Genomic DNA, 27038 nt, shown 5'->3' with positions numbered 1-27038 from the left:
CCAGGGCACTTGGGAGCCAGGTGGCTTCTCTGCCCTTTAGGGGCTCCATCCATGGCTACTCCTTGCTTGTTCTAGCCTGGAGGTGTGTTATCCCAGGACAGAGCTGGGATGCCTGCCTGGGGACACCTGGGTGGGGGATGGGGGATTGCAGAGCATGGGAATTTCTTTGCAGCTGCAGCTACAGAGTTGAGTAGCTGGAAGCAGAGCAAAGGGAGGAGACAGAGCCTGGAAGCAATTCTCGTGATACAAAGAAAAAAAAAATCAAACTCATTTTTATTCCTTTTCCTCAAGTGTGCAGATCTAAAGCTGCATGGAAAAATCATAAAAATGCCCACAGATTGATAAGGGATGAACGCCTAGAGAGGCTTGGGAGAAAGGAACCCCAAGGGAAGCCAGAGGTTCACAAAACTCCCCATCATGTCTTGGGACTGCATCCTTAGCTAGAGAATGCCAGTGGGAGGAGAAGGGTCAGGAGCCACCCATCTTTTCCAATTTGTGTAGCTCACAAAACCTTGTTTGCGCAGCAGGGATGCAGGGATGGTGAGGAGGTGAGGAGTCAGTGGAGGAGCAGTCACATCTCTGGAGCTGAACTTGTGGCTTATACATGTTCTAAAGTGGGCTGCCAGGGATGCGGGTGGGGTGAGGAACAGGGCAGCAAACCCAAACTGTTAGCACCAAGCTCAAGGGCAAACCAGGGAGTGGATGAAATGAACTGTCTCATGTGAGTGGTGTGTGTGTGTGTGTGTGTGTGTGTGTGTGTGTGTGTGTGTGTGTGTGTATGTGGTGTATATGTGTTATGGTGTGTGTGTAATGTGTGTGATGTGATATATGTGTGGTATGTGTGTGTATGCTGTGGTGAGGTGTGTGTGTAATGTGTGTGCTGTGTATTTATGTGTAGTGAGGTGTGTTATGTGTGGTGTGGTATGTATGTGTGTGGTATGATACGTGGTGTGTGTGTGTGTGTGTGTGTGGTGTGGTGTGTGTGTATCCTCCACCCTTGACCATTGGAAAGTGGAAAAGATGGAGACAAGAATTGTACAATCCCAGGAGACACTGTTTGAGTTTAGCATCCATGGCATGCTGGAGGCTGGGGTGGTGCATATCCATCAACTCTCTGCCCAGTCGAAGGCTTAACAATTTGAGGTATCTAGAAGTGTCTACAAGCTCTGGATTCTGAATCCTAGTTCACCTAACTTCACAGTCTTGTTACCTGAGAGCCGCTGTCTGGATTCGCACTGGCGGCACGATCTCTATTTTTGCCTAGCCTTTCTGGGTCCCAGAATGAAGAGCTATTCTGTCTACCGAACACCGCGGACTCAGCACGGTGTGCAAGCCTAGCCTACCCTTCCAAGCCCAGGCTTCCAGTTTTCTTCCCAGACCATAAGAAGGGGAGGGTCCGCGACAGGGAGGTCGTCTCTGCAGAGGCTCCACTAAGTGCAATTTGGGATAGTTGAACCAAAGGGTCCGGTTCGGAAAGCTGGGGGTTCAGCCTTCCAAATGGGTTGACCGCTTTAGAAAACGCTGAGCCAGTCAGGAGGCGGGTAGGCAACAGTGGCCGAGTGGACCTCGTTCAACAGATGCCTGGGGGATGGGGAGCCTTGAGGAGGGGGCCTAAGGGGGAGCGTACCCGCCTCCCGGCACCCCGGCCCGTAGTACAGCTTTAAAATCCTGCGAAGTTTGTCATAGGACAGCCTCACTACGCATGCGCATAGGCAAAGTTGACTTTTTTTCGTCCCCCCCCCCTTGCCTCTCCAGCCGCGTTTGGTTCTGCAACTTTAAAAATATTTTTTTTTTCGCTGAGAACACCAAGGGAAAGAGGAGTCTGGAGACAGGGGAGGGCGAAAGTGAGGGAGCTGGCCAAGAGGGCCGGGGGTGGGGGTTCACGCGGTCCCCACGCTGGGCAGTCAGTCTGTGGGGTACTGCGTCGCGTGGAAAGTTGCTGCAGGCTCTGAGGCGCCGCCTCCGCCGTCCGGAGTCCTGTTAGTGCGGCCGCTGCTTCAGGGGCTCCTTCCGCCGCCTCCGCCCGGCCCCACGACCGCCCCTGGGACCCTGGCCGCGACCGAGGAGGTGGGCAGCCTCAGCCGCCATGGACCTCTGGAGTTGAGTCGCCGCCGCGGAGCCCCGCGTCCGCGGTCCCTTGCTCTGCTCGCCCTGGAAAAGCAGGGGGTTGGAAAGACGAAGGTTAATCCGAAGAAAGAAAGAAGGGGACCAGAAGGGGGAAGCCAACGTTCCCCACGGGGTAGCTGTCCATCAACGTCTCCAGCCCCCAAGCGGCGAAAAGTTCAGGGCCGACTTGAACCCATTTCTGCGCCCGGTTTTTGCCAGACCCTAAAATGAAAGGACAAAATTTGGCGCTGACTCTTGCAGCTCTGATGGCGACTTGTGCAATTTCAGCGGCATCTCCCGGAGAAAAAGCCACGCGTGCCTGATTGTTCTGTGGTTCCAAAGCTGCTGCTGCTGCTGCTGCTGCTGCTGCTGCTGCTGCTGCTGCGTGTGTGTGTGTGTGTGTACGTGTATCTCTGTGTCTGTGTGCGCGCGCGTGTCTGCGTGTGTGTGTGTTTGGGTGTGTGTCTGTGTGTACACAGACGTCCACTAGCTAACTCAGCTGCCGGAGCAGCCCCTGGAAGCAGACGTTTCGGCCACAGACCCGGAGAGGAGGAGCTGACGATCAGGAGGCGTGAGCCGCCAGGAGTCTGCAGAATTCGTGGTGTGAATGAACTGGGGGCACCTTGGGCACAGGGATCGCCCCCCCTCCTTCCCCGCCTCGGGCCACAGTCGAGTAGTGGGACATTTTTTTCACCTTCTTGTGAAGAATTTTTTTTATTATTTGTTGTAAAGTCTTTTGCACAATCACGCCCACATTTGGGGTTGGAAAGCCCTAATTACCGCCGTCGCTGATGGACGTTAGAGAGGGAGCGCCTCGCCGCGGAACAGTCGCCTGCGCGCCCTCGTCGGACCCGCGGCTCCTGCACTGTGTCCCGGCTCGGCCTTGCGCTTGCTGCTCGCCCGCGCGCGCCGGCGCCCTCTCGGTTCCTGCGCGCATCTCCACGCTATACCAGCTCCTTAGCCTGAGCCCGGGCGCCAGTGCTCGCTTCCGCTCCGGGTCGCTGCGCCCACCCGACGCGCTCAGGAGGACTCCACAGCCCTGCTTTGGATCTTCCCTCAAGGCTTAACCCGGCCGCCCCGCTTGGATTCCTCAGCCGCCTTTACTCGGGTGGCGACTTCCTCTCTGTGCCCCCTCCCCCCTCGCCATGAAGGTAAGTGCGCACCGACGCTTGCTACTTTTTTTTTTCTTTTGAAAGTTAACTGAACTTCCATCTATTCCTGGCCCCTCCATTTCTCCAAATGCCCAAAGAAAGATAAACTCCGATGTGGTAGACAGGGATTCCTATCTCTTCGTCCCCTTGCCTTGGGGACACTGCCTCTGCGTCCTTGGAAACTTTTCGCACCGGCGGCTATTCTTGAAACGTTTTCAACTATAGAGAAAAGAGAGGGCATGTAAAATAACTCGGGTCGGAGAACCCGGAGTGTTGTTTACTTTGTGTATTTCAGCAACAGGATAATGATTCGATTCATCAAACATTTATCAATCAAACCCTTACTTCACGGGCATTCGGAGATTGTGTGGCCGGAGATCCGAGGGGGGGGCAAGAGGACTCCTAGGTTAGGAGAAAAGTTGCGGGACTAGGGAAAGTAGGGGCCACCTACGCCAGAGCAATGCACTCCCCACCCCCAACCTACGATCAGGGCCAGGTTCCCGGCTGTCCAGGTCGAGTAATCCGAGCGTTCCCGGCCCCTGTGCCTTTAAGAGTGCCTGGCGGGGGGCCAGCGCGCACCCCGCGCTGGGAGAGGGGTCGCGTTATTAGCATTATTAGCGGCCTCTGGGTGAGCTCTGGCTCTTTACTGCAGCCGTGGGGGCGGGGAGTAGTGGTCCTAGTGGCTTTAATCCTGCCCCCTGAGCGGAGTCAGCCCCAGTGCTTTAGGGACACCAGGGCCTCCGAGTTGCAAGAGCAGGAGGGGGTTAGTTTGTGAACTCGTGTTTGTTTTAATTGTCAGTTGTGTGTTAAAGCCGAGTCACACACTCTGAGGGTCACCGAGAGTTCACTTTTACAAAAAAGTTAACGTTTCGTCTTGGAATATAACTAGCAATTTTCCAAACAACTTTTCCTCTGTCTGCTCTCCGCGTCTCAATAACAATTTCCATTTATACCTTGCATCTCTCGTTTCCAGTTTTCTAGAGAATTAAGATGAAAATCGGAACGAAGATGTTTTTCTAAAAGCAAACAGTCTTCTTCCTTCAAAGAAAGGCTTGTAAACTCTGGTGCTCCAAGGCCCTGTTTTATCCTCCGTGCCCTGTCCAAGCCACTGCTCCTGGCTGGTACTTTAAGTGGACAATTCACTCTTGGGAAATAACTTGGGCCCTGCGATGAGGTTCCACCTCCTCATCTTCTGCCCGCCTGCCTATACTATTAGCACATTAGCTAGGTTTGGTTTCAAGACATTTTCCATCAGGGTAGGTTTTATGGGGGTGGGGTGGGTATGGTGTGGAGGAGAAAATGTGAGTATCCAGCGACTGGGCAGTGGAGGGTACTGGTGGTCGCGTGGAAACCCTTGCTTTGCTTTGAGGGCTGGGGGAGCTGGAAATCAGTTGTTCGAAAGTCTTGGACAAGTCGACTTTAGCCTTCCTCTCCTCGATTCGGCTCTAGATCCTCCGAAGGAGGCCCAGCTCAAGCCCCCGGTTTCCCCTCCTAAGCGCTCCTGTGCACAAGGGGTGCGCTAAGCACCGGCAAAACTCAGAGCTTTAACACGGGCTTTCTAGGCAGCCTCGCGGTGCCGGCTGCCCCCTGTTGGCCGTTTGGAAGTAGGGCGCCTCAGAATTCTTTTCCTTCAGCTTACATCCCTGGCGACCACTCACTCCTTACTTTCCCTCCGAGAGTCCTCTGAGACCTCGGCCAGGGAACAATCTGTGTTGCGTTGCGTAGAGCTGCGAATAGGAAACAGCCTTAGGTGTAACCCAGCAAAGAGGCCTCGGGCAATTGGACCAAAGATTCGGACTCTTTCTGGCCCCTGGAGAGGGAGCTTCACCTTAAGAGGCCTCGGGTGTGGCCTTGGTTGTCTCACCAATTCTTTCTGTGGCCTTGGATACCTGTTGCGTTCCCCTCTTTCAGCCTGTTTCTTCGTTTATAAAAAAAACCAAAAACAAACAAACAAGCAAACAAAAACCTAGTGACTTCGTCTTCTTCGTCTATAAACTTTGTCTATTTTTTTTTTTAAATCCCCTGTAAAGATTGGGGACTGAACTGACTTTAATTTCTCACTCCCTCGCAGGCACTCGGCTTAATTTTGGACAGAAAAGTCTGTGCTGAGTTGGGTGAGATAATTGTGTGTTGGTTTTGGGGAGCCCTAGGGTGCATCGCTGAGCTTCGGGAAAATGAGGAGAACGGAGCTAGAGTGTTTTTCTCCTGGATTGTCACTATTCTCCGACTTCCGGGCGATTGTAGGTCACTCAGGAGCTATTCATGTACCTTACCCTGACTGTAGCCCCAGACAACCTCCGGCTTATCTCACTGGCTATTCCTGCCTGCTGCGCGCACGCACACGCAAGCACATATATTGCTGTGGTCACACGTATTCATGGTTCAGGGCAGCTATAGCTCCGCTGGGCCCAGGCCTGAATGGTGGGGAGCAACGCTTCCTTTGTCTACTCCCCCATAAGCAGCCACTCTACTGGCCATTTCTTCACCGCCTTCTCTCTGCTGTTCTTGAAACCCAGGAACCAAGTTTCTGCCTGCACCCAAGTTTTCCTCCGGCAAGTTTCTCCACCCTTCTACTTGGTTCGGAGAAAGAGCAGACTGGGGAACAGAGTTTAGTTTCCACCTCGTCAAGAACGGAGACCTTCTGGGAGTTTCCCATCTTCCTTTTCGCCACCAGGAGCCTGGGTCACTTTCTTCTTCCGCCTAGTTGGCATCACTCATTATTTCCACTCCCAAACTTGGGCCCTAAATGTAGCTTCTAGCAGAAGGAAATGACCAGGGAGTGAGGTAGGGCCACTGTCGTGTCGTCCCCCCCCCCCCTCGCCCCATTAAGGGGCCGCTGTTTCTGCACTTAGGAGCTGGACGCTTTTGCACGCCTCCTGTAGCTACCTAGACCGGGGGAGTTCCTCTTTTCCCACCAACTTCCCTTTTCCTCGCGTTGGCACCTTAGAGTAGCATTCCAGCATGCACCTTTCATCTAGTCCGTCCTGAAGGCTTTGGGGGTTCGCTTTTGGGGAATCAGCAGCAGCGAGGTCCAGCTGCTTCGGCTTCAGAGACCTGCAAATGCTTTTCCTTCACCTCACCCACCCATGCGCTGCACCTCTTAAAAGCCCGCAGCCTCCTCTGCAGGCGCGCGAGGAGGACAGATGCTCCGTCTTCTCAATCTGCTTTCCCAAGCCTCCGATGAAAAACAGTTGGCTGGATCTCTGGATAATTCTGACCAGAACTTTAGTTTTAGCCCTGCTGCGGCAGTCTCTCGAAAGTTCTCTTTCACACAGTCTTCTTCGCTTCCGATCCCTCGTAAACCGGGTGGACGCTTTACCGTCTAGAGTGGAAGTGTTCGTTAGTGAGTTCTCTGTGAATCCCTGAATCGCTCAAATTTGTGGGACTGCAACAGATTGGAAGAAAACCGAGGTGTTCCAGGCAAGTGCAAGGAGTCCAAGGCAGACGCTGCTCTCGGGGTTTCCCCTGTTCATCTCCTTGGGACACGCTTACTCAGAAACTGAGGAGACCGGAGTTGAGGAAACTAGCAGTTGGCCGAAGTTCTGGTAAATGGTGGATTTGCCCTGGGGGCGTCGGGCTAGGAGAGGGTTCGGTTTGTGTGGTTTCGGCTCTAACAAAGAGATTCCCTGTAATCCGCCGAATCTGTTATCAATTTCTCTACCACCCGCGCCCCGCCCCGCGCGCCCCGCCCGCCGTGAAGCTCCAAAAGTGAGTGAGGCCCGCCGCGATCTGTGAGCTGGAGCCCCTCGGAACGTGTGTGTCTGTGCACACGTGTGTGTAAGTGTACACGAGAGTGTGTGTGGATGAGTGTTTGTGCGCGCGCACTCACGTTAGTGCATGGTTTTAGTTTCCACTGGGGACTCCAGCCTTTGCAGCCTGGGCCGCGCGCAAAGAAAGACCCCGAAGCCCACCCCTCCCCTGGAGGAAACTTGACACTTCAGGCGGGGGTAGGGAAGGAGACTGAACCTTCTCTCTTTCTCTTAGACTGGGGAAACTCCAGATTTCCATTCTCCAGGATGCTTTCCCAGCTTTGCGGTGCTTTGGGGGACGACAGGGGCGGAGGCTCCGAGATCTGGCTAGCTGGCCCTGGGAAGCACATAAGCATTTCCTCTACCAGGAGCCCGAAGGTGTCGAAGCCAAAGGGGTGGCTCACAAGGGAAAGCTACCGCGTGCTCCAGGGCCCTTTAACTTTCTACAGCCGACCGGGGGTTCCCTTCACTCCTTTTACTGAACTGGTTTCGCTCGGCAGGACCTTCGCCTGCTGGAGGTTCACTTTTCTTGCTTTTCCAAAGGAAGGGGCTCCCTCGGGGGCTGCGGGCGTCACAGAGTTACACTTATCAGAGCTGTGAAAGGGAACGCTGGAAACCTGCTCCTCCTACCCACACCCTTCTCTCTCCGCCGCCGCCTGCAGGTGGAGAAGTCACCAGTGGGAGCAGCAGCAGAAATGTCTGCCCCCGACTATCTTCAGGAAGGAAACTTCTCTACTTGGCTCCCTGCGCCTTGGAGGCCAGGGACACTTACTTCACTTCTGATGCTTAGGAGCTGGCTCCGCTGGGGGAACCTGTTGCCTCGGCCCGGCCCGTTTGCCAACCTTTTGGAACTAAGTGACCTGAGCCCGACTTGAGCTAGAAAGGCTAGACGGAGGCCTGGTGGCAGTGTACTTCAAGACACAGGCTCGCAGTGGTGCGAGGAAATCATGGGGGGACAGCTCCAAGAGAAACACCAGGCCCTTTGTGGTTTTCGCCCCCTTACTCCCAGCAGCTGCTGGACGTGGGGGCCAGAGGGAGAGAAAAAAAAAAGTCAGAATAATGGGGTCCGAGAGAAGGGCAGGCCAAGGGAAAGACCCTCTTATAAAAGAACTGAAGCCGGAACCTTCTTTCTACACGGGACGTATCACTCCTCTCAGACTGAGCTGAGGCCGCTGGCAGGAGGAGGCAGGTTTTCCGGATTCCCTAGGGTGGAAGAGCGGACCTCTCTTCCCATTCATTATCCTTTACCCTCAACTCCGTCTACACCCCGCCCCAAACTGGCTGAAGCAGATCCTAAAGGAAACCCAGGCTGCTCTTCCCCATCTGGAAGTGGCTTTCCCAAAATCGGTCCCGTAAACTGATTATGAAACATACGATGTTAATTCGGAGCTGCATTTCCCAGCTGGGCACTCGCGCGCGCGCTGGTCCCTGGGGCCTCGCCCCCACCCCCTGCCCTTCCCTCCCGCGTCCTGCCCCCACCCCCACCCCCGCGCCGGCCACCCCGCCTCCTCGGCAGCCTCCGGCAGTGCGCTCCACTCGCCTTCGCGCTCCTCTCGCCCATGGAATTAATTCTGGCTCCACTTGTTGCTTCGGCCCAGGTCCGAGGGAGGACGAGGGTGGCGGCGGGTACCCGAGTGAATTCCCTAGGAGGGACTGAGCGCATCGGGAAGCTAGAAGGAAGCGAGGGGGTGCGGGACTGGAAGTCGCAGGAAGCCTGGCACCAGGGCTTTGACTCAACAGCATTGAGACATGTTTGTAATCGCTGGCGTGCCCCGCGCGCAGAATCCCAGCGAAATAAGATTTCCTGGTGAGGTTGCGTGGGTGGATTAATTTGGAAAAAGAAACTGCCTTATATCTTGCCATCAAAAAAACTCACGGGGAGAAGCGCAGTCAATCAACAGTAAACTTAAGAGACCTCGGATGTTTCCGTTGTTTAAACTTGTATGCTTGAAAATTATCTGAAGGCAATAAACATCTGCTCCTTTCTTTCCTCTCCAGAAGCCCATTGGAATATTAAGCCCGGGAGTGGCTTTGGGGACGGCTGGAGGTGCCATGTCTTCCAAATTCTTCCTAATGGCTTTGGCCACATTTTTCTCCTTTGCCCAGGTTGTAATAGAAGCTAATTCTTGGTGGTAAGTTGATTCTGTGTGCCTATTCTTTGCTTTTTTTTTTTTTTTTTAAGTACTCTTGCATTATGCTACAGTGTTGAAAGTTGAAGAGCGAGCATGGGTGCAATTACATTTATCTAATAGATGCATATATTTTCTATGTGCTTTTAAAATACGAATTGTCTTGTAACCTGCTAATTTTGTAAATTATACACTCAGATTCATGGGGGGAATCCGAATATATAAATCTCAGCGCTTTTCTATGAAGCCCTTGTTGAGACATGGGCTTGTAGTATGTTGTGTAATAAGGGAGAAATAAATACACTTCTCAAATAACTGCAAGCCTATCTAGAAAGTTTACTATTTGCCACCTCCAGGTAAAATTAAAATGCGTTCCCTTTTTACTTTTCTGTCATCTGGGGTTATTCATCCACAATGTCTGAGGTAGCAGAGTCCTAGAAGACAGCTAAACCCAAGTAGAGAAGTGTTTGCTACTTGAAATTTGATCAAAAAGAGGTGAACTTGAAGTAGTCAAATGTCCCTAAATGACGGTCTCTCTCTGGACTGGAATATATCCAGGGAGTTGTATGTGATGGCGTTCTGGATATTTTCTCACTGGTAAAGGCATAGCATGGCTTTTTGTTTGGTTTTGCTTTTCTGACTGTCAAATGTGACTTCTGGTCCCTGGATTTCCTGTCTTGGATCCTTCACATTCACTCTCTTTTAATGTGTCTGAAAACATGGGGGACTTTTGTCGGTCTGTATAGACATTCCTCTGTACATCCATTCATGGAAGGTACTGCTGCCTCCCACTGCCTAATTGTCTCTCCTTTTGATGTTCCTGAATTTTTGAAACAGATCCATCCACTTTGTGGGCACCGAGTCATTTTCACTAAAGTCAGTGGCTGGTCTCTGGAAACAAAAAACAAAAAACATTTCCCCCCTTTTCTCAGAGAATCTCAGAAATCTTGGTTCAGGTACCCAGTGGCTGGCTAAGAAGGCAGTGAGAACACTAACAGAGGAAGCCAGATGGCCGAGTGGGGACTACACAATACCTCTGTTTTCTTCGGAGTTTAAACAGAGGAGTTCTATGAAGCCCTTCTCATACTTTGTCATGCAGACAAACAGGAGAGAAAGGCATCTGTATGCTTCAAGCTCTTTACCACTGACATGCTTTTGGGGAGGCGGGTAGCTACCTCTAGAGTTCACGTAAATCTTGAATGCACATCTCCCCCTCCCCTTTGCAGGTCGCTAGGTATGAATAACCCTGTTCAGATGTCAGAAGTCTATATCATAGGTGCACAGCCTCTCTGCAGCCAACTGGCAGGACTTTCTCAAGGACAGAAAAAACTCTGCCACTTGTATCAGGACCACATGCAGTACATTGGAGAAGGTGCAAAGACAGGCATCAAAGAGTGCCAGTACCAGTTTCGACATCGGAGATGGAACTGCAGCACAGTGGACAACACCTCTGTCTTTGGCAGGGTGATGCAAATAGGTAAGGAAACCCCTTGTGATGCTCATCAACTTTGTCCTGCGCTGGCCTTTCGGTTTGCTTGAATCTTGATGAGGGGCCATTTTTACAGCTTGGGGTGATGGCTTGAGGATTTTTTCTCATGATCCCCCACCTCTCTCTGATGGTGAGTTTCTAACTTGCTGAACCAATTGGAAGGGCATCATCACAGAAGCCTACACTGCCCTGCAACACTTAATTTCTGCGAAATGCATTTTATCTAAAGCAGAGTCAGGACACTTGCTTTGATTTATCAAAAGTAGATGCGAGGGGGGGGGGCAATGCTGAGCCGTTTAAGCTCTTTTATATCTAAAAACCCTTTTGGATGGTTATAAGTGTCTTAAGCCACAATCCAAATGGCCCAAGTTGTCATCTTTCAGAACGCTGGCAATGCCGACAGTAAGGTTTTAATTTTCCTAATATAGACATTTCCTGAGGCTAGAGAGATATATAAAGTTAAAAGCTTTATTTTTAGTCCCAGAAAGAATTTTAATAAGAAGTGATACAATTTATGTGTGTGTTTTTTTTTCTTTTGACAATCGGCAAAAAATTACACACTCGGGCTTTCAACCAACTTTGAAGTGTTTTGCTTACAGTTTGAGTTTTAATTTTAAATATGTATGTTGCTGAATTTGTTGCTCCACTCAGGGATGAGATAACATTTAAACTGAACCAAAAGAAAAAGAAATTGAAAAATCAGTTTGCCTGTGGTTTTCTGCAATAGACTAGGGTCCTACTTGACAGATGGGCCCTGTGTGTGTTTTCTACTGTGAATATTGTAGGCCTCTTTAGTTTCCTGCAAACAAGCCCTTATAATTAATACGACTGCAGTGACTCCAAAAGTAAGAAGCAATTTATCAAAGGCAATTAACTGTTTATACTGACTGGAGATAAAAAGTTGGCTTAATATCCATCACAGATGGATAAAATACTTCTGAAAGAAAACCCTTAAAAAAAAGTGCATTCATTGAGAACAAAAAAAAGAGTGGTCAGTGGATGCTTGAGCAAGGGGAATTCATAAACTAAAGGAACACAGTTTTAGAAGCCACTCCCATAATCCAGTGGGAGTACAGCCTTAGCCCCAGCCTGCAGGGTTCACGGGCTTTGTCCTTTCTGTCAATGATTAAAATGCGCTAATGTATATTCTGGGGTCAGCCTGGAGTACCGAAGCCTCAGGAACTAGAAATGGTCCCTGGATAAAGTGACATGGGGACATAGTGAAGACTTATTTCTACCTCTGACACTTCCAGAGAGGAGCTAAAAACCTTCTAAACTCTAAGGAAATGTCAAGTATCTGTGTGTCCCCCTCATATGTGCCTCAGCTGCCATTTAGGCCATGGGACAGGGGTTAGAAAGAGCCAGAGGAAGATGCTTTGCTAGGAACTCATTTGGACACAGCTTTGGTTCAACATCCTTTCCTGAGCCTCAACACGAGGCCTAGCCTGGGCAAGAGTGGACTAAGCTCTCATTTGCTGAGGGGCTCTGAGCAATGGTAGCCCATGGTTCGAAGTGTTTGTCTCCTTCAGGCCTGATTGGAACACTTACTCCAAAGGCCTATATTTAGTTGTACCCTCTTTGGTTCTTGACTGTGTGGTTCTCCATGGTAGGGACTAGGTGGTGGGGCTTGTGTGAGTTCTACCCTCCTCATAGCCTGAGGGAGGCAGGAGAGTGACCATGCTGTGAGCTGGTCATCTGATGCCCCAGGAAGCACAAGTTGCATCTTCACTGGCCAGAGGTTCCCAAGTCCCTGGTTGTCCCAGAGCAGAAAGCCACCTGGCAGATTAGGTGTGACTCTCAAGAGGCCTTTTTGTTTTGTTTTGTTTTTTCCTTAATATTTGAAAGAAGAGAAGGAGAATAGGAAAATTAGAATGAGCTTTTTCTCGGGATGAGAATGGAACAGAATGGAAAAATGTCTGTACCTTCTTTTTCCTAACTCAGGCTTTGCTTAAAGTCCGTGAGCTTAGGGACCTTTGAAAACACCTTTGGTGCCTAAGGTGTACCCAGGTCACCCTAAAACCCTCAGTACCTCAGGGATGTGGGGAATGACAATTGTCTGTGAGAGCCTGACCCTGTGTGGGGCCAGTGTCTGAGAAGCTCTTGCCTGCCACCTCTGACCCCTTTCTTTGCTCATTTTTCTAAGGTGCCAGTTGCCCTGGAGGCTCTGCGCACAGCAATCTCCTGAAGGGCCCAGGCTTCATTTTGGAAACATTCTCATTTTTCATCGCGCTCCCCTTTCCTCCCAGCTTTTGTCTCTCCCTTGTCTTTGTTTCGACACTGTGAAAAGATGTCAGGAAGGCACCATTTTAAGGGATGTGAGGATCCAGCTCAGCATTGGTTTCATGCAGAGGTAAACTTAACCAAATGAGCAGGCAGGATGACTGGATAGGCGGTGGGCGCACAGGCCTCCGGGGACCAAATGGCACTTTTCAAACTGCTGTTTCTCCAACAAGTCACCAATTAGCTTAGAGATTCCTACCAGGTTCTGTATTCTGGGTGAAAATGGAAGTGATTGAACTAGACCTATGAGAAAAGGCTGTGCAATTTGTGTTTTGTATAAAAGCCCCTTCTGCTCTGTGTAGTCAAAGGACACTGTCTGGGGGTGTGTGTGTGGAGGGCGGGTGGGCCCCTCTGTCCTCAGAGGATCACTTTACCTCCTCTTCCCTACTCACAGCACTTTTATTCCACACCTCTCCTACTCAGGCCACAAGGTTTTCTGTATGATCAGTGTTAATCTTCAGATAACTTCCTCCAATCCATCTGCTCTCCTCATTTATTTCCACTCCCCCGATATATGTACTCTGCTGCCTAAGTTGGACTAGACAGATGTACAGCCCCACTGGAACTTTCTGGTTGGATCCTCCTGCCAACTGCCAGCATACCCCTGAAGTAGTTGTTATTATTATTATTATTATTATTATTATTATTATTATTATTATTATTATTATTATTTGGGTTTTTTTGTGCAAGAGAGAAGAGTCTGTGTGACTTGAAGCCATAGTCCTTCCTGGGGGGGGGGGGATCATGTATGGGCTTATGGAGCTGTGGGACAGTTATTCCCAGAGAGGGGCAGGCACCAGAGCCCTGCATAGACTTCCTTGGGGCCTGGCTGGGTCCTGCTGAGGTCAGCTGTCTTTGTGCTGCCCTTGCTCCATAAAGATTTGCTAGCAGGCTGCTTTCTAAATGTATGAGAAACCCAGTCTGGTACAGGGACTTTTAGCATCAGAAGGGACCTTTATTTCGAGGGCCTCAGTTTCAATACCCTTATTTTACAGTTGATTTTGAAAGTGAGGCCCCCATCTTTCCTCCAAATGCAGGCCCAGCTTCCTTCAGCTGGGCTGAAACGTTAACCCCTTCTCGCTCACAGTGCAGTCTGTGTGCCAGGCTGCTTCTCTGTATGCAAGCAGAACTTAAAAAACAGTCTTCAATTAACAGTGTTTTCTGGGGAGATCATCTTTACCAGTTTGAGGAAGGAACACTTTCTATTCCCCACCCCAACCCCCCATTTCCCCTAAGTCTGTTTGCTTCTTCTATCCATTGTCATCTCAGCAGTTTGAGGCCAAGGCTAGGGTAGGGAGATAGGGCAGGAGAGTCAGGGATGGGGAGGAACTAGTAGCTGTGGTACCAAAACCAACCAGGAGGACCGTTTTAAACTTAACCGCTCAAAACTTAACCCACATGAGAAGTTCCAGGGCAGGTTTGCAACTGTTGTGCAGGATGGTAAAGAATGGAGAGCCCATAGGGGAGGAGAGATTATTGCTGCAGAAGGAGAGTTACCAGGCAAAAAGTAACTGTGGCCCTCAGGGCAATGTCTGGCTGAGGGTGGGGACCTGGGAGTCACAGAGGCTTCTAAGCCTAGTGAATTATATTCTGCTCAAGACAAAAATAATATCAACATTAGAACAAGGGTTAAAAAAAAATCGTCTAGGCCCGTTCTGACTTTCCTTCAACGACTTCTTTCATGTACATTTTTGGAAATAAGATGTTTTGAATATCTTCAAAAGGGGTTAGTTAGTGAAAATCAATCCAGCAGTATTAAGTCTTGACTAGGTTCAGACCGTCTCAGCCAATGCAGGTATCCCTTCCTCCTTTGTAATTTCTTGCTGCTCTTTGTGACTAGATCCATCCTTCTGAGCTTGCCTCAAGGGGAGCCTAGGGCCTGGGTGTGCCTTTTGGAGTGGGTCTCAGGGTGGGGTGTCAGCTTGACTTTCATCTTTGCCTGTTCACTCCAGTAGCAGCATTGGCATGTTGGGTGTCTTCTCTCTCCTTTACCAAATCATCCAGGTTCCCTATGTGTTGGGGCTCCCCTTCTCTCCTCAGATGCTGCAGTCCAGGTTTTCTTGGCCCTCAGTGGGCCTGAGGACTGTTTGCTCTGTGTTTTGACGTATGGTTTCTTTCAGCCCCACAACTGGGTCCAAGGCCTGATGTGCTGGGGGCCCCTACCTCTCCAAGCATTGGTGTGTGTTGAGGCTCTTTCAGCCTTCTTCAGCCTGCACAAGTCAGTGTGCTGGAGGCCTTAGTGGCACCCCCACCCCCACCATACACACACACACACAGACACACACACACACACACACACACAGACACACACACACACACACACACACACACACACACACACACACACACACACAAACTCACAGAGAGCAAGATATAGGCCACTGTACGCAGCTGGCAATCTAGTGACCCCCCTCATCCTTGCCCGCAGGCAGCCGAGAGACGGCCTTCACATATGCAGTGAGCGCAGCTGGGGTGGTGAATGCCATGAGCCGCGCCTGCCGGGAGGGCGAGCTGTCCACCTGTGGCTGCAGCCGTGCTGCTCGCCCCAAGGACCTGCCTCGGGACTGGCTGTGGGGCGGCTGCGGGGACAACATCGACTATGGCTACCGCTTCGCTAAGGAATTCGTGGACGCACGAGAACGGGAACGAATCCACGCCAAGGGCTCCTATGAGAGCGCGCGCATCCTCATGAACCTGCACAACAATGAAGCAGGCCGTAGGGTGAGTGCCACGGTCCCCGTGCTACAGCTGCCACAGCCCCCCACCCCCACCCCGTTACTTCTTATTACCAGCCCCGCCCCATCCCCATCCCCCTCCAGGTGTGCGCTCTTGAGAGAGGGAGGAGAGGGAGGGAGGTGGGAGGGGTGGGGGGGAGAGAGAGAGAGAGAGAGAGAGAGAGAGAGAGAGAGAGAGAGAGAGAGAGAGAGAGAGAGAGAGAGAGAGAGAGAGACAGAGACAGAGAGAGACAGAGAGAGACAGAGAGAGAGAGAGAGAGAGAGAGGGAGGGAGGGAGGGAGGAAGGGGGGGAGTGCGAGCACTCACTGGGCTCTCCTGTTACCTTCACTCAGTTCAGGTCTCTGTATGCTTGGCTTGGCTTTTTCTGTCCTCCTCTGCCTCAGCCATTCTTGGGCTCTTTGTCCTTCCTTCTTTCCTTCGTTCCTTCCTTCGTTCCTTCCTTCGTTCCTTCCTTCCTTCCTTCCTTCCTTCCTTCCTGTCTGCCTGTCTTTTGGAGGGGGTGTCAAAACAGGGTTTCTCTAAGTAGCCCTTGAGGGCCTCCAACTCAGAGATTCACCTGCCTCTGCCTCCCCAGTGAGTCCTGGGATTAAAGGTTTGTTTTTTCCTTAAGTCACTTCCTCTTTCTTGGGCCTCTTTGGACAAAGGCACACATTCCGGAAACTCTGCCCCTCCAGGGGGCTGAATGATCCGCAGTGATGGACTCTGGTTCCTGGAGCTCCAGCTGTTTTCTGAGGAGCTTCTTTTAGTACCCACTAGGTGGATAGCAGAGGTCCCCCATTTGTGGCTGGTTTTCAGTTTGGAAAGCACCGAGCAAGGCCTCACCCCCAGCATTGGACGCTTTTCTTTTTTCGTCTTTTGGCATTATGTAGTGGACCTGATGAGCTGAGAGTTTTTCCAAAGGGCCTTTTTAAGGGAAAGGACTGAAGTTTTAACTCTCAAGCCTGACCAGCAGGCCAGTCCAGGGTGACTCTAGAGAGAAGAGAAAGCAACAAATTGTCACCAGCCTTCCTGAGCCTCCTGGTCCCTGCTCTTGCCTTCCCCTGGTGGGGATATGAAAAGCTACTCCAAGATATTTTAAAAGGCCCCCTTTTCCCCCTGCGGTTAAACACATGGCACTTTATGGCTGCTTTAAAATGAAGGGGTGAAAATGTTTCTTAACTTTGGCAGCATTGAAAACCAGGGCCATTATTTTTTTTTTCACAGAACCCAAGGTAGGTGCCAGGAACTTTCTGGTCAGAGATTTCACTCTTCTGTATTTTGGGGTGAGGGAAAAAGGAAGATAATCACAGAGCAGAACTCAGAGGACTAGAGGGAGCCTCAGAGTGCCCTGTCCCCACACCCTCATGTTACAGATAGGGAAACTGAGGCCAAGAGGACCTCTGCGTGGCTGTATAAGAAACGAGGCGGGTCTGTGTTTGAAGCCTGAGTTAACTGGCTTTAAACACACGCACCAGAGCTGAAGGCTGAGAGGTGGTGAGTGGAGATGCTGCCTTTAAATCAGGTACCCCTCTCTTAGTTTCTGAGCCTCAGTTTCCACATTTCCACACCTCCCAGTGGTGGTGGTAGTGACTGCCACTTGGAGTCCTCCTGAAGACTAGTGAGGTCAGGGTTAGGGTCTGCTGTAAGAAATCTGACTTGCAACAATGTTTCCTTTGGTTCAAGCTCAGATTTTAGCTTAAGGTCAGCCAGTAGTCAGTGCTTGATAAACGATAGGTTGAGTATTAAACATTGCAGAATAATAGGACATGGGGAAGTCAAAGGTCATGGAGATCATCCCAGCTAACTTCCTGTCAGAGTGGCTAGTGGCTGTTAAACGTTTGAGCCTGTCAGGGAAGGTCTAAGTACCATGAGCTTTTGCTTGTTGTTTCCCTGAGGGGACACAGACTCGGACCCTCCAACTCAGGGATGGTCCCTCTTTCTAGGCTGTGCTTGCTCTGAGCCCACATGTGACTGCAAGGGAGGCATGTGGCTCTATTTTCTGGACACCCCTAGGAGCTCGTTTCCAGGTTCCCACCCTCCTGCCATCCTCATTCCTCCTCTGTGTCAGATCTGACTGGCACATCCAACCAGAAGTGGGGGGGGGGGGAGGGGGAAGGGGGAGAGGCATCTTTGGAACTTCCTTCTCACTTCTTTCTGAGAGAGAAATCCTGAGGGGTATTGTCAGGAGAGGGACATGCATTTCCAAGTGGCACAAGGGACACTCGGAGCAGTTGAAGAAGTGCCTTTTCCATTTTTGTTGCCCTCCATACTGACATTGCATCTTCAAATGTGTCGCTTATTTGGTCCTGTCCTGTCATGGGAGCAATGAGCTGAGAGAAGGAAGCAGCCCTTCTCCAAGGTACCTTAGAAAGCTGTACGCTATGCCAGGAAATCATATTAACATTTCTGCAGGGCGTTAGCATTAGGTTTTCCTTAAAAGGGAGCAAAGGTTAAATATATTTGCAAAACCTTGCTCAGACTGAAAGTCTTTATGGCAAGAGAGTATACCGTGACCTCTGTTAAAAGAAAGTTCCTAGTGAGTCCTTGGAGGAGGAAGGTGGTTGTTTGGGTAGAAGAAGCCCTGGGTTATAGACAAGCCCCGGGCAGCACTGCCACACCATGATGACTCGGGAAGGTCGCTGGCATGAGGAACTGTGGGCAGCCAGGACTATAAATAGGCAACCACCACCTCCACTGGGCACAGTGCTGTGGGGCCAGACCTATGAGCCCTGCTCCTGGGAGGCCTGAGGTGACTGGGCAAAAGCCCAGGGCCATGGCCCCATCACCCTGGAGAAAGATCAGGCTTACTGAGTGGGTTTGGAGTGACCAGTGCTTCCCTGCCTCCCTCCATTTTATCCTCCCAACGGCACTAGGAAGTTGGTACCATCCACAGGTGGCAAACAGGCTTAGAAAAGGAACAGCCAGTTGCCTAAGTTCAACGGCAGAGTCAGCCATCTTATGTCCATAGCTGCAAGGTGGTCCTCGATACCTAGGGTGGGACAGGACAGAGGAGAGACTGTAGAGGAAATATTAGTGGGCATAACTGAGACCCAGACCAAGTTCCCCTGCAGCCTGGCTGTGTGAGCTCTCTTGCTGTGTCACTGTGCTGTCATCTATTTCTGCACATGCTAAAAAGCTGCTGGTCTGATTGGATGACATCACAGGTGTCAGATCTGTCCTGACCATGGAGGGGGACACAGTAGCATGGTAGGATGGGTGAAGATTGAAACCCTGATCTCTCTAGGGGCGGACCGACCCTTCCCAACTCAGCACGTACCAAGTCATTGCACATCTTTGGTGTCCTACTGTTGGGGGTTCAAATCCCGGCACTCCCCTATTTCCCAGTAGTTTGACAGGAACTCATTTCTAGAGGGGGCACCCCATAGTCTTCACAGAGAAAGCTAGCAGCACACCCCTCAGAGGCTTGGGTATGGGTCTACACTGAGGAAAGACAGGCAAGAATGGGGTTCTCATTTTGCTGGCAACATTGCCCTCCCGCAAAAGTGGAGGTCACTGGAATGTTTCGTTGCTGCTGTTCCCATCCGACTGTGATAGTTGTAGACGGAATTATGAAACAGAAGTTGTAGAGCTTCAAAGGGATCCCACAATATTTCCAGTGGGATGAAGAGCTAACACGGCCCCTGATTCTGCCAAGGGACGCGGCCACCTCTTCTAGAGAGCCAAGGACAGCTTTGTTCACCTTGCCCGCCTCTGCATCTCAGCCCCTCCAGGGATGTGTGCCCTTCTGTAACCTTCCCTCTTTCCTCCTACAGACGGTATACAACCTGGCAGATGTAGCCTGTAAGTGCCATGGGGTGTCCGGCTCATGTAGCCTCAAGACGTGCTGGCTGCAGCTGGCGGACTTCCGGAAGGTGGGCGATGCCCTCAAGGAGAAGTATGACAGCGCAGCAGCCATGAGGCTGAACAGCCGGGGCAAGCTGGTGCAGGTCAACAGCCGCTTCAACTCCCCGACCACGCAGGACCTGGTCTACATCGACCCGAGTCCAGACTACTGCGTGCGCAACGAGAGCACGGGCTCGCTGGGCACGCAGGGCCGCCTGTGCAACAAGACCTCGGAGGGCATGGACGGCTGCGAGCTCATGTGCTGTGGTCGCGGCTATGACCAGTTTAAGACGGTGCAGACCGAACGCTGTCACTGCAAGTTTCACTGGTGCTGCTACGTCAAATGCAAGAAGTGCACGGAGATTGTGGATCAGTTCGTGTGCAAATAGTGGTGTGCCTGCCCATCACCCAGCCCCACTCCCAGGACCCACTTATTTATAGAAAGTACAGTGCTTCTGGTTCTTTTTACTCCCCTCCCCCCCCCCAAGAATTGCAGCTGGAACCATGTATATTTTTTTTTCTTTTACCATCTAAGAACTCTGTGGTTTATTATTAATATTATAATTAATGTTTGGCAATAGCGGGGGAAACTAAGAAAAATATTTATTTTGCGGATCTTTGCAAAGTTAGTACAAAGCTTCTCTTCTGATGCTACAGGATAAAGGGGGAAATAACACATATCTGAATTTAGCTGTGCAGTTGGGGCTCCCATCTAAGAAGGTATGGGAACCATTTTCTCCTCAACTGTGGAGTTCAATGGGATGGGTGGTAATCCAGGTGAAAGAGTGGTATGGGCCCATGGGTGACTCAGTTCCTGTGACCAAAGCGAATTGTAGATGCTCTCGTACAAGACAAAGGATCTCAAATATAGATATGTTAACTATACATATGTGCCAAAAATACAGGCTACAAGACACGCCCCATTCCAGAAGTTACCAGCTTGCTTTTTGTGCTTTAAGGAAGATTTTTTTTTTTTTAGGATCTTCTATCTTCATAAGTAGGTATATCATGTTGGCTACTGTATCCCATCCACAGATCCATTTATGGATGTGCCTTGTTCTAACATTTCATGAAACTTGGGGAGCTGGTGGGCTGGGGGAGGGAAGTCCCCAGAAATGAGAAAACTTGAAATGTCCTACATCGTGGCCATAATCTTATGGTGTTAACCCACCTGATTCTGAATACCAGACTTGATGTCTGAGAAGAGATTTTTGACTCAAAAAAAAAAAAAATCTTGTTTTGAAAGCCATTTTTATTTTCTTTAAAAATGAAAAATTGCCCATGAATCTCTCACTTGCAGACCGTCTACCCAGGCAACAAGGAAATCCCATGTAGCTGAGCACTGCAGAAGGGCAGAATGCCTCTTTGAGGAGACAGTGGCAGCCACCTTCCTACTTGACCCCAGGCCCTCTCTGGACTCTGTGCTGGCTATGCTAACAAAACGCAGCTCCTGGGGGATGCTCACTAGGCTCAGCAAGCGCTACTCGGGGATTGTCTGTCCTCTCAGGCTTTCCTTTGGAGGTACAGTAACTTCATGTGTTTTGCTGATATTACTTGGCCCCAAGGAGTCCAAAGAGGTGTCGAGGCTGTTTGGCTGTTATAGTCCTGTGTTTAGACTACCCATTTGTGCTTTTCCTATTATCCTGCAGGTGTACGCTAAAACTGTTCCTCGTGTATTTGGACAGTTGCATTTATAAAAGAGGGGATATGGTTTAATGGTGCCTGATATCTCAGTCTCTTGTACATAACATATATATATATAAATATACATATATAAATATAGAAATACTTATATCTCAGCACAGCCCTGGTCTCACTCTCTGCCTGGAGTACTGTTGTACTTCATAGCAGTCCAATTGAGATTTCTTTTTTTTCCCAAAAGGTTTGAGTCTTGACATTGGCCTGTGACTCCACAGGGTCCTTCCAGGAACACCAGGAAGCAAGCTAGACTCTGAAGAAGCATTCAGGGCTGGTGTCCCGAAATGTATGTGGGTTAGAAAGTGGCCTTTCTGTTTCCTGCCCACCCGCCTAGTTCTCCACCTTCTTTGGTATTCTTTGTGGGGAGAGCACTGTGGCTTGTCACAGCCATGGGCCTTGAGAGGTTTGAGAGGCCTCCAGAGGCCAGAAGCCTCAGCAGCATCTCCATTTGCTCAGCTCATTTCTCAGTGAGGACTTGGGCCTGTCTGACTGATGGGACTGATCTGAAATCCTGAAGCAAACCTGCTCACCACAGAGATAGCTAGTTTAAACAATGTGTTAAAGTAAGGGCACCTGTCTTTCCAAAGTGACATCTGCTGTGTCGTTTTCGTGGCCTGATATTGTTTTTCAATGTTAGAAAAGACCTATGTCTCCCTTCATGGGCTTGGTAGCCTTCTGGTCACCTCAGTCCTGTGGCTCTTAACTTATTGCTCAAAAATATTCGTTTCCCCTTTAGCTACAGTGAATTGCAAGCAAAAGATCTTGAAATGAAAAAAAAAAGCACTAATTTAGTTTAAAATGTCACTTTTTTGGTTTTTATTCTACAAAAACCATGAAGTACTCTTTTTTTTTTTCTAAATCAGATTATGGTTTTTTTGTTTTTGTTTTTGTTTTAGTGATTCATGTTTATGAGCAGAGTGGAGTTTAACAATCCTAGCTTTAAAAAAAAACTATTTAATGTAAGATATTCTACGCATCATTCAGATATTTTGTATATCCTCTGAGGCCTTTATTCTGTACTTTTAATGTACATATTTCTGTCTTGTGTGATTTGTATATTTCACTGGTTTAAAAAAAACATTGAAAGGCTTATGCCAATGGAAGATAGAATATAAAATAAAATGTTACTTGTATATTGGTAAGAGGTTTCAGTTGTCCTTCAGCTAATTCATGTGGAGAAATATTTTTAGGAGAAGCCACAAGAGAAAGCTTTGGGCAGCTACGTGTTCAAATAAAAGAAAAGTGGACAATTTTTTTTACCCAAACCGAACTCTTTGGAAGTCTCAAAATAGCTCTATACGTAACAGAACAAAAGTAGAATTCTTGTTTCCTATATGTTTCTTCAAAAAGAGAGACAGAAATCAAGCAGATGGCTTAAAGCTGGTCACAGGATTGCTCGCATTCTTTTAGCATTATGCACGCAACTTAATTGTTTTAGAGTGTGTTGCTATTGTAACATCCCAGAGATGAACCAAAAAGGCTCATGCTTTCATCCATGACTGGATTTTTAGCTTATACACACACACACACATGCATGTATATGTGCATGCCTGTATGTATCGTTGTGTTTACCACTGCGACTGTTGTGCCTCTCTGTCACCTTGGGTCTTGCGGGGCATCTCTGTGTTCCACTTGAAGGCAGTCTTTATGGAAAAAAAAAGCAAGGGTTCCTTGCAAGAAAGAAACTAAAGGTTCCTTGTGTGATGTGCAATTAATAGAAGGCCTTCTGCTTTCTGGAAATGTATACCAGAATCTGGCTAGGACTGTGTAGACTGATAGATACATTAGCTAGCCCTTTGCCTTTTTCTTTTCTTTTCTTTCTTTCTTTCTTTCTTTCTTTCTTTCTTTCTTTCTCTTTCCGGATAACCTTGTAACATATTGAAACCTTTAAAGGAAACCAAGAATGCATTATTCCACAAAAAACAGTAGACCAACATATAGAGTGTTTAAAATAGCATTTCTGGGCAAATTCAAACACTTGTGGTTCTAGGAGTCACATCTGTTTCAGTTTTTCTTCAGTTGTATATTGACCAGTGTTTTTTATTGCTAAAACATATACTCAATGTAGCAATGTCAGCATCTTTTTTTTTCTTCCCATCCTGGAGCGCATTCAAGACCTTCCCAGTACAGGAACATCAATGAAACATTTATATTCAGGCAGTGGCAAGCACAACCACTGGTCAGTATCGGGCTCCAGGTCAAGGCTGTATTGTTGCAGCCCTGTTTCTTTGTGCTTTTTGACCTTCCGGGGCTGCCACTTCCTGTGAGAGCAGCTGCCTGTCCACATACTTTTCTCCAAGGATTTCCCCAATAGCCATTTCCAATGTATTTTTTTCTGCAACATTATTCAAGCCACTGGAACCTTCAGATCTAGCCGGAGAGCAGGATGACGCAGCCTGTGGACAAGAGCTGACTTAGCTGACCAGAGTGGTCACTAGTGCACACCACCTGTAAAAACTGTTTGGTCTGAAATATAGGTAGAGAACGGGGATAGCACAGTTGCTTGTAACTTCGAGTAAATATTTAATGCAAACAAGCACGTAGGCACAGCTCTATGGCACTGCACTGTTACTGTAAAGCATACTTTGAAATATTTATTTTCTTGAAACACATTTTCTAGTTTTCCCTCTCTTTGAGGACTGGTAAACAAGATGCGATGTTGTTAAAGTTGAGATGATGGGTTTTTTGTTTGTTTTGTTTGTTAGTTTGTTTTTTTAAGTCGCAGAGACATTTAGAGACATACGAATTAAAACGTATAAAGGGATCCTCTAATTTGCCTGTTACCATGGAGTTTACACTTAGTTCTGATGATTTGATGATGTTCTATGTTAGGGAAACACCTTGTTAGCCAACTTTATAAAGCAGATGTCACTAAAGGTTGGTGTGAGCCAATCTAAATTGAATAAAAGCTCTCACAGTGTTTTCAAAGGAAGGAGGGACTGACCTGTTAGACGAATTTTTATACAGTCTTCAATTTGCTGAGCTAGAAAGGAGATAAAGATTATTTATTTTTGTTCATATCTTGTACTTTTCTATTAAAATCATTTTATGAAATCCAGCATGCTCCTCTGTGTGTGTGTGTGTGTGTGTGTGTGTGTGTGTGTCTGTGTGTGTGTCTCTCTGTGTGTGTGTGTGTGTGTGTGTGTGTGTGTGTGTGTTCAGCAGGGAGGGCCTGAGTTCATCTGAGTCTGATGTGGGCTTAGATTATGGCTTAGAACTTCTGGGGTGGGGGGGGGGGGAGAAAAGAAAAAAGAAAGAAAAAAGAAAGAAAGAAAGAAAGAAAGAAAACACTTCTATTTCTGGCATGAAAGACCATTATGTTCGAACCTCAAGGATTCATTTTGTACATTAATGCTGATCTCTCGCTGGCCTCTGGTCAACTGCTCCTTTTTCTTACTTGCTTTGCTGAGGCTGAGATGTAAGAGTTGTGCTAAAGGATTCTCCCCTGTAGACATTTAGAATGGAGAAAAGGGATTATATGAAAAACAAAGCAAAACAAAACAACGGGGTGGGGGTGGGGGTGGGGGTGGGGGTGGGTGGAGAATGAGCCGAAGGGAGAAATGAAGTGGTGTGTGAGATCAAGAGCAGTTGGAACCAACCGGAATGTTCTGTCGGTCGCTTCATTCATTACACAAAGACTGTGGTTTCTTAGCTAGGGGTCCCCTCACCCCAGCACCACTGGAAGGTCCGGCTGGGTGGCTGGCTGGCTGGAGGAAATCTGTTCCTTTCAGGTTTACCAGTGCTCCTGGCCTCCACCTACTCCATGGCCAAGGCTGCCTCCCTTGATAGTTGGAACATTAGACAAGTGCCTGGGGGAAGAACCTCACTCCCAGTGGGAAAATGCAGCTTCTGATGTGGGGCTGAGGTTCTGGGCACTTGGAGAACTTGGGGGGGGGGGATCAGACCACAGAGGGGTACTGATGCTTGTGTGTGGACCCAAGAGCGAGATAAATCCCTGTAGATGTTTCTGTGTAGACACTGGGGATCCTGCAAGTCGTCTTTCTTCCTAAGAACAGATATGGGGCTAACAAGGCGGGGGTGGGGGGGGTGGGGGTGGGGTGGGGGGTGGGAGGGGGGGAGGTCTCAGGTTTAAACAGTGACATTTGCTTTGCCACCTGGCACAGCTGAGGGATGGCTTTGTGATGCTGAACCCCTTGTACTTCAAATGGGAGAGGACAGGTTTACTTAGCTCCCACATAAGCAGGATTCCATGACATACTCATAGCACCACAAATGTTGCCTGGGAGGGGAGCAGATAAGGCGAGGGACTGCCTAAGCCGGCGGCGGCGGGTTCCTTTAAGAGGTAATGTTAATACTTGCTCCCTGTGGGGAGGGGCCTTTCTCCAGGCAAGAAGACTACAGTCCTGGCTCCTACTCACTACACCCTGATTTTGGTGCCTCCAGATTTGTTTTGTTTAACGTGCATAGAATTTTTTTAAGGTATGCAGATTAAGTGTGGACTTTTAAAAGAGACATCGTTTCGCATTAACATTTAGGTTTCTGGCTTGAAAGTCAGGAAGAATCGAGGCTGGGCACTTGTACAGCAGGTGCAGGCAACTGCCACTCCAGTGGCCGCCCCCCGCCTTGTTTTTTGTTTGTTTTGTTTTGAACAGAGTATCCGCCTTCCTCAGGGGCTCTTCACCTCTGCATGGTGATCGTTTTTTTTGTTGTTGTTTGGTTGGTTTGGTTTGGTCTGTTTGTTTGTTTTTCTGGTCCAGGTGATTCTCGTATGCAGCTCTCTCTAGCACATTGGTGCTACACCAGACTTGACAGCATCACTCTCCCATGCATGGCAATGAGATTTTTGTCTCCAGACATTGTTAGATCTCCTGGGGTGGGGAGCGCCTGAGAGTGAAGGCAACATAAAAGTGTGTGTTTAGATACTTGCCAATGAGGATGAAAGTGAAAAGTAAGAAAAACCCCAGGCTTTCTGTGCAAACACAAATCTGACATGTTGTAGCAACTCCATAAATGCTTTGTGTGAGTGTGTGCATGTGTGTGTGCGTGTGCGTGTGCGTGTGCGTGTGTGTGTGTGTGTGTGTAGAGGCTTTCCCATCCCAGGTTTGGCTCTGCCCCTCACCTACAGTATCATCATCTTGATGATCTCATGTGGAGCAGGGGACAAAAGCAACCACCCAATTAGAGTTAATATTTAAATGATGTGACCTAACCCCACCCCCACCCCCTCCCAAGGCGGCCTCACAACCTACTAAAAAGGTGGAATTCGTTGAAAAACAAAAACCTTAAAGCACCAGTGATATTGTCCTAGCCAGCCCGACGACCCTCCCCCATCCCGCTCAATTAATAGGCGCTCTGGGGTGTGACAGTAGCTGAGTGAGCCGAGACACCTAAAGTACTTCCCATCAACCTGATGGCAGGCAGGAAGCACTCCTGGCCAGGAAGGACCCTCCTCCTTCGGAGAACTCACAGCATCCTTAATGTAGGATAGGGCAGTGCAGCAACCCGAGTGCAGGCAGGAAAGAAGCCTGCAGCTGAGCCCCCTTCGGTGGAATGTGAGTCTCCTGGACCAGTCTTATTTGTACAAATTGGGAAGTAAAAATGTAAGTGTGCCATTGGAAGGTAATTTTTTTTTTACTGCCCCCCACTTCTCCCCTTTCTGTCCTTTTCTTTCTTTTCTCTGACTTGACCTGTCAAGTCAGTGTCTCTCCACTATGTAGGCTGGGCTAGCCCCAAACTGGCTGTCCTCCTGCCTCCAACTCCCAAGGTAGAAGTCTATGATCACGGGGTGGTGCTACTGTGCCTGATAACATTTATTCTTGTCTGGCACTAATGGTTCCTTCTTTCCTTTGGTTTGACTCTTTTTTTTTTTTTTAATTTTTTCATTAATTTATTCTTGTTACATCTCAATGGTTGGTTT

At 49.1% G+C, this 27038-nt stretch overlaps 1 protein-coding gene across 5 annotated transcripts; it reads left to right on the top strand.

The window, feature by feature from the left end:
• Positions 1-1744: 1744 nt before the first annotated feature.
• On the top strand, positions 1745-24218 carry WNT5A (Wnt family member 5A). Of its 5 annotated transcripts, none has more exons than XM_084796397.1 (5): positions 1745-3257; positions 9005-9138; positions 10362-10612; positions 15333-15625; positions 19393-24218. In XM_084796397.1, the coding sequence occupies exons 1-5, from the start codon at positions 3252-3254 to the stop codon at positions 19849-19851; spliced, it is 1143 nt and encodes a 380-aa protein (XP_084652523.1). In that variant the 5' UTR covers positions 1745-3251; the 3' UTR covers positions 19852-24218. The 5 variants fall into 5 exon arrangements, with proteins under 5 accessions (XP_084652523.1, XP_084652524.1, XP_084652525.1 ...); XM_084796398.1 differs by lacking the exon at positions 1745-3257 and adding an exon at positions 6099-6802; XM_084796399.1 differs by lacking the exon at positions 1745-3257 and adding an exon at positions 6953-7034.
• Positions 24219-27038: the final 2820 nt, after the last annotated feature.

This window comes from Acomys minous (genome assembly GCF_964271855.1).
Source record: "Acomys minous genome assembly, chromosome: 9".
NCBI classification, from domain to species: domain Eukaryota; kingdom Metazoa; phylum Chordata; class Mammalia; order Rodentia; family Muridae; genus Acomys; species Acomys minous.
Note: the sequence above shows the minus strand (reverse complement) of the source record. Positions and strands in the feature narration are given on the sequence as shown.

Bases quoted from the DNA above. Each gene is read 5' to 3' on its own strand.
- WNT5A (XM_084796396.1), top strand. From the start codon at position 8,566: ATGGAATTAATTCTGGCTCCACTTGTTGCTTCGGCCCAG. The intron at 8,605-9,004 runs GTCCGAGGGAGG...TTTCCTCTCCAG, and splicing joins CACTTGTTGCTTCGGCCCAG to AAGCCCATTGGAATATTAAG. The intron at 10,613-15,332 runs GTAAGGAAACCC...CCTTGCCCGCAG, and splicing joins TGGCAGGGTGATGCAAATAG to GCAGCCGAGAGACGGCCTTC.